This window comes from Terrapene carolina, unplaced genomic scaffold, assembly GCF_002925995.2.
Source record: "Terrapene carolina triunguis isolate 2854851 unplaced genomic scaffold, T_m_triunguis-2.0 Scaffold246, whole genome shotgun sequence".
Taxonomy (NCBI): Eukaryota; Metazoa; Chordata; order Testudines; family Emydidae; genus Terrapene; species Terrapene triunguis.
Genome location: NW_020664597.1, coordinates 703,676 through 710,925, shown reverse-complemented (window position 1 = coordinate 710,925; position 7,250 = coordinate 703,676). Strand labels below are relative to the sequence as shown.

The window sequence follows — 7,250 nt, the reverse complement described above, 5'->3', positions numbered from 1 at the left end:
GATAATGTGAGCACCCTCCAAGACCCACACTACCTTATTTTATACAGATAAAAAGGGTGCGAACGTAACAAGAGAACAAAGAAAGCAGAACTGACAAGTTTACCCCAGGCTAGACATATATATTCAATTTTCTTACTAACTTTTACAGATCTCCAGCTGATGTTTCACCATTAGCTTAAGCGGACTCATTGTTTATGTCTTAATGTTCCTTTTCCTGACACCTGTATTTCAGCATTCCTTATTTCTGCTTAAAGGTACATACAGCATTTCTTTAATCCATTCTATTTTTACAATATAATTCATTCTACTTTCATACTCACTTCCTCCATAGTGAAGACCAATGCAAAGAATTCATTTAGCTTCTCCACTTAGCATCTCGATCATCCAGTGGTCCCACTGATTAATTCCTGCTTCTGATATACGTAAAACAAATTTTGTTGTTAATTTGTCTTGTGCTAGTTGCTCTTCAAATTCTTTTTTGGCCTGCCTAATTATACTTTTACACATGACTTGCCAGAGTTTATGCTGCTATTTTCCTCAGCAGGATATGACTTCCAATTTTTAAAGGATGCCATTTTGCCACTAACTACTTTTTACCTTGTTGTTTAGCCATTGTGGCACTTTTTTGTCTTCATTGTTTTTTAATTTGGGGTATACATTGAATTTGAGCCTCTATTGTGGTGTTTTAAAAAAAAGTTTCCATGCAACTTGCAGGCATTTCACTTTTGTGACTATACCTTTTAATTTCTGTTTAACTAGTTTCCTCATTTTCGTTCAGTTCCCCTTTCTGAAGTTAAATGCTACTTGGGCTTCTTTGCTATTTCCTCCCCTCCATCCCCCCAAAAAGATGTTAAAAATTAAAAAAAATAATTACATTATGGTCACTATTACAAAGCAGTTCAGCTATATTCACCTCTTGGACCAGGTCCTGTGATCCACGTAGGACTAAATCAAGAATTGCCTCTTTTCTTGGGGGTTCCAGGACTAGCTGCTCCAAGAAGCAGTCATTTATGGTGTCTAGAAACTTTATGTCTGCAACCTGTCCTGAGGAGGCATATACCTAGTCAATATGGGGATAATTGAAATCCCCCATTATTATTGGGTTTTTTATTTTAATAGCCTCTCTAATCTCCCTGAGCATTTCACAGTCACCTTCACCATCCTAGTCAGGTGGTTGGTAGTATATTCCTACTGCTAGTATATTATTCAAGCATGGAATTTCTAGCCATGGAGAGTCTATTGTTTATGTGTCTATGTTTTTACTCATGTCCACCTTTTTCCACCGATGCCTGATTGTTAGCTGTCCCATAGGATACACATCAGGATTCCTTTTTCTTTGTTACAGTGCCAACAAATATCAGAGGATGAGGCTTTTACCTTGTACAACCTCAGTAAAGTCCAATTAATTTTGAATTTTAATATTCCATAATATGTTCTGCCACTGGCATTCTTTAAAGTGCTGCAATAAATTCCCTTTCCACGGTTTCAAAAAACTATAGACCAGGGGTAGGCAACCTATGGCACAGGTGCCGAAGTCGGCACACGAGCTGATTTTCAGTGGCACTCACACTGCCTGGGTCCTGGCCACCGATCTGGGGAGCTCTGCATTTTAATTTAATTTTAAATGAAGCTTCTTAAACATTTTTAAAACCTTATTTACTTTACATACAACAAGAGTTTAGTTATATATTATAGACTTATAGAAAGAGACCTTCTAAAAACGTTAACATGTATGACTGGCACGCGAAACCTTAAATCAGAGTGAATAAATGAAGACTTGGCACACCACTCCTGAAAGGTTGCCGACCCCTGCTATAGACTGATGGAGCTCTTCTTCAGTAACAAACATGGGCACCAGGTAGAATAGACTAGGGGAGGCTAAGCCTCCCCAAACAGCCACCGACCTTTGAGAGCACGGACATGCCTGTGCTCTGCCCCAAGGCCCCGCTCCCGCTTTTCCTCTGTGGCCACACCCATGCTGCTCCTCTTCCCCCGCTTTGTGTCTTCCCCCGGAGATCCACCCTTGCTATCCCAGCTCCACCCCTTCCCCGAGGCCCCCACGGCTCGCCACTCACTTCTCCCCTCCATGGCAGAGGAGAGGAGCAAGCAGTGGTGGCCAGGGTGAGTGGCGGGGGCCAAGCACGGAGAGGACCAAGAGGGAGCGGGGCCTGGAGGGAGGAGGCCAAGCAGGCATGGGCCTCAGAGCAGAGCCTCGCCAAATGCCAGAGCCACATGCTGCCCATGTTAACAAGGTATACATGGGCCTTGAGTTCGGCCATTTTAGATTTCAGAGACAATACGTCTGTTAGACTTGATCTAAACTTGAAAGTTAGATTGGCATAATTATGTTGGTCAGAGGTGTAAAAACAACCGACACCTCTGACTGACATAGCTACATCAACATTACACTTTATTTTAAGGCTTCTTAACAAACAAATCAAAAACCTTGCAGACTCTGCCCTCCTGGTCTGTGCAAGCCCAGCAGTCCCTTTCCCAAGTCTTTCCCTCACACCAGTCACTGCAGTAACCAAAGTTCCCTGGCTTTTATCTCAGAGTCTTAGCAATAAAGGACGTTACATACACACACACCTTATTGCCACTTGGTTTCTGGAGAAATTCCGATGTGTGGTGGCTCTGGCAGTAGTCCATTGAGAGCATAACCCCTAGTGAGCTAATTAAATTCCAGCTCTTTCTCAGGTGCAGTGGGCAGGGCTAATCAATCAGCCAGCTAGCTGCGGCCAACCCTTATGCCTTCACAAAGCCTCCTTTACTACCCAGGCTCCTACCTGTGCTATACAGGCAATTAAATAATTTCTTCTCTCTCTGCCCCTTGACAGCAGACACAGCTTTGTAGTGAAGCTCTTCCCACTCTCCAGTGTCAGTCAGTGTTCAGGTAGAAGATTGTGTCTTTGATCTCTGCCAACATTGTTCAGTGAATCTCCCCTTTCTGCTGGGAAGCTGGATGTGTAACCCTACTAGTTTATATGTAAGATGGTGATTTGGGGTTTGTATCTAGACACATTCTACAGTGTGGCCCTCTTCAAACAGGATTTTTGTCTCTAGATTTGCTTTTATCTCACTAGAGTCTGGGTCCCTGCAAAAGTGCCTGGTTTAGTGTACATGGGCCCCTGGTCTCTGGGATGGGAGTGGTCTATTGCTGACTGCATTTAAGAAATGCAGCAATCAGAGCTGATTTCACTTTCAGGTTGCACCTCGTTCTCTGAGGAGCTTCTGTGTGAAACTGTTGGATAAAGTGGTGACATTTCCTGAACTCTCCTGTTTAATTTGTATTATTAGAGCCAGGGAATCCATCCTCCAGGTAAGAATTTAAGCAAATCTCTCTGTCAGAATGGAACAATATTGGCCTGTACAAACTTCAGAATTCTTTATTTGTTATTTTTCTGGTGACACTTTTGTCTCCAGGGCTGTGTCTGAGCCTGTCAGCCTTGTAGCTGGGCAGTTACATGTAGTCTCAAGGGCCAGAGAGCAAGCAACTGGGGTTTGAATTTTGAATAGAAATCTAAGGGTAAGTGTCGGGTGCTGCCAAAGTGCTCATGGGAGCAAACCCACCCCAGTGCACCCATGAGCCATGTCAGGAGCGGAGTGGGAGTTCAAGATGGGGGAAGCCAAGCTCAGCGGTGGGCTGCTCTGGGAGGAGAGCTGGGTGCTGAGCTCTCAGCAAGAGGCCTGGCCGAGAGCAGAGCCTACGCCCTGGCCTGAAGGTATGGCCCAGCTGGGAGTGTCTGGCTATTACCTTTTCCTTTGTTCGTTTTCCTGCTGCTAACTTGTATATGTCCTGGGAATCTGGACAGGGTGGGCACCCAGAGTGCGGGAGGTATGAGACTCTGTCCCCCTTGGAGTGCTACTGATTTTCCGCACTAGAGAGGCCAGTCCCAGAATGGGTTTATACCCCTACAACACACCCAGGGGCACCGTTGAGAGACCAGCACCCTGCCAAGCCCCACTGTATTACTTTGACTGTCTCCAGATTCAATAAGCAAGTCATGTGTCTGCGTCTGCTCCTCTGCCATAAGAATATTGTTTACTCCAGCTCATTGGCTTTGATATGTCTTCAGTTAAGTGCTGAGTTTGTTTCATTTTCCCCTGACTGGTTTCTCTTTGTACGTGAGGAGTCCTCTGTCTCCGCTGTCTTTTTGGTCAGAAATCCCTTTGTGTAGCTGTTAAAATATCTTGTCCTCTAGGTACAGCTTTAGTAAATGGTTGATAGTTCATATGGGGTTATTTAATGCAGCATTGTCAACAATTTCACTCTCCCCCCACTTCTGTACCTTAGCAGGATTTTATTGCACCATCCCCTGGTACCAGATAAATTAAATTATTTTCAGTTGTGTACAGTATAGAAGGGGTCAGCATAGAGTCAGCCATAGATCACCTAGGCCATTACAGACCAATCAGACATTTTAATGGGGTGGTGAATATCCACGCCGTATTTAAGGTTATAACATGGTTACTGTTGAAATCCGAATTGTAACTCCTCCCTTCGGTCAACAGACATAGGTTTGAAAAACTGCTGTGCCAGTTCTGGGCCCAGCAGAGTCTGTGGGGCAAACTTGAAGTCCCTTGCCCAGGGAGAAGCACTGACAGGTGGAGTGCTCTCACTACAGTTCCCCAGCTCTGCTTCCTCTCTTCATTCTGGAAGGGTGTGAGGAGCAAAAACCACTGCTCTGCAACAACTGTAGCTCCAGCTTACTTTCAAACCCTCAACATTTTTCATAGAACACAGTTGCTGTTTTCTGGCCAGCCCTATTCAGTTAGATTTTGTTCAGTATGTCTGTTCTCTTATTTGTTTAAAAAGTGCATTTTTAAAATACGCTTAAAATTAAATACATCACATTGCCACAAGTAGTTTATTGTGTAGCTGCCTCAGTATCAGTACAATTGTTTGCTGATTATGTTACCCGGGGTTCTTTCAACCCAAGGCTTTTGGTAACTTTTACTCTGTGCGAGGAGGTGTCAGGAAATAAATCAGGGAGACACGGCCGTCCGACCGATAGATGGCTGGCACAAACAGGACAACACAAGAGTGCTTTCACTTAAAGCTAAACTTTACTTAAGTTTTAAGCACTTACACCCGCAACTTACACGTCCGCACCATGTGTTAGTAAAACACCCCCAACCCTCGATAATTACCGAAGCTGAGTGTGGCCTTTGAGTGGCACCGTGACAAGCTTCTGCTGGCCAAACTTTCGTCTGCCGGTGGGGACCCCAAGGTGCGTCCAGAGGGAACGTTCCTGAAGACCCCTTTTTGAGAAGTCCGGTTACCTCAAACTTTCCCCTCTTATTTTTACATTAGTAACATAATGACATATTCCTTAAAGAAAACTTGCTAAGCAAGCAGTTTTTAAAGATTAAGCAAGAGATTTTTTTTTATGGTCATCAATTTACCAGATATGTCGTTTTTTATCAGAGTGTCCAAGCCTTGGGGTCCAGGGAACTACAGGCCAGTCAGCCTCACGTCAGTCCCTGGAAAAATCATGGAGCAGGTCCTCAAGGGTTACAGTGGATGAGAAGTTGATTATGAGACAACAGTGTGCCCTTGTTGCCAAGAAGGCTAACGGCATTTTGGGCTGTATTTGTAGAAGCATTGCCAGCAGATCAAGGGACGTGATCGTTCCCCTCTATTTAGCATTGGTGAGGCTTCATCAGGAGTACTATCTCCAGTTTTGGGCCCCACACTACAAGAAGGATGTGGAAAAATTGGAAAGAGTCCAGCGGAGGGCAACAAAAATGATTAGGGGGCTGGAGCACATGATTTATGAGGAGAGGCTGAGGGAACTGGGATTATTTAATCTGCAGAAGAGAAGAATGAGGGGGGATTTGATAGCTGCTTTCAACTACCTGAAGGGGGGTTCCAAAGAGGATGGAGCTCGGCTGTTCTCAGTGGTAGCAGATGACAGAACAAGGAGTAATGGTCTCAAGTTGCAGTGGGGAAAGTTTAGGTTGGATACTAGGAAAAACTTTTTCCCTAGGAGGGTGGTGAAGCACTGGAATGGGTTACCTAGGGAGGTGATGGAATCTCCTTCCTTAGAGGTTTTTAAGGTCAGGCTTGACAAAGCCTGGGGATGATTTAGTTGGGATTGGTCCTGCTTTGAGCAGGGGATTGGACTAGATGATCTCCTGAGGTCCCTTCCAACCCTGATATTCTATGATTCTATGAATAAGCAATAGTGGTTTTAGACACTTTACTGGTTTGCCAAAATTTCCCCGTTCAGTTAGAGAATGGAACTTTTTTTTTTTTTTCTATTATCAATGTGTAGGAAGTAGAAAATGAATAGGGAATAAGTCAAACAGGGAGAATGTTAATAAGGACAGATCACATCCTCAGTGTAACAGTGTTACTGGTGTGTTTTAGGGTTGCCTGAACGTCTGTTACCACCATGGCTTCTGCTGAAACTGCAGCAATTGAGATGCCAGCCCTGGGCCGCCCTCTCCGGCTGGGGATGCTGTACGACTGCCGCAGTGACACGCTCATACCAGGTACAGTTAGAGCTGCGCCAAACACCACTTTTTTGTAGCTCCCATCTTTATAACAGAAGATCCCAGGTCACTTGTTAGTGCAACTCATAGTAAATTCTAATGTGTTCCCATTAATATCCATCTCTTGTGTTAGAAGAGAAGGAAGCAAGGAGGCAGGACAGTAGGGGCTGAGGCGCATGCGTCTCTGCTGCCTCCCCAGCACAGCCCTATTTCCATCCTTAACGGTCCCTGTGCAAATCCACTTTCCTCTGTGCATCCCCAACCAGCTCAGATTCCCCAATCCCAGTTCTTATAGCTATCTCTGGCCTGGCCCAACTCTGATCTCCCCCACCCCCACCTTCAGCTCTGGTCCTTCAGGGTCCAGACCAGCTCAGCTCAGGCATCCATCCTGAACCAGCTCCCAACTCCCTGCCTCAGCTTCATCACTGTCAAATGGACCAGCTCTGTCCCACCCAGCAATCTCTTCATATTACACTGGTCTACAATTTTTGAGAAGTCATCTGCTTCAGAGATAAAATGTGCTATTTATTATGTATTTTGATGTGCTGAATTTAAATATGACAATTAAAACAACTGATTGGCTACTGTTTCTAAGATATTTAAATTTTTACATTTTATGTCTATGTATATTGTGTAGATAGTAGAGTTTTAATCATAAATTGTAAACCTAGGTCTTTTCATGTGTTTATGGTTGCTTTACATGATAATATTTCACCTGTCCTGTTTATGTAACACTTTAAAAATCAGCAAAA

General features: G+C 44.3%; 1 protein-coding gene across 1 annotated transcript in view; it reads left to right on the top strand.

Annotated features, from left to right (window-relative positions):
* The first annotated feature begins 6,398 nt into the window (after positions 1-6,398).
* LOC112116786 (stonustoxin subunit beta-like) overlaps positions 6,399-7,250 on the top strand; it is a 49,527-nt gene continuing 48,675 nt past the window's right edge. The window contains exon 1 of the mRNA XM_029912790.1: positions 6,399-6,498. Within this exon, the coding sequence (XP_029768650.1) occupies positions 6,399-6,498 (100 nt within the window). The remainder of the gene's footprint in view (positions 6,499-7,250) is intronic.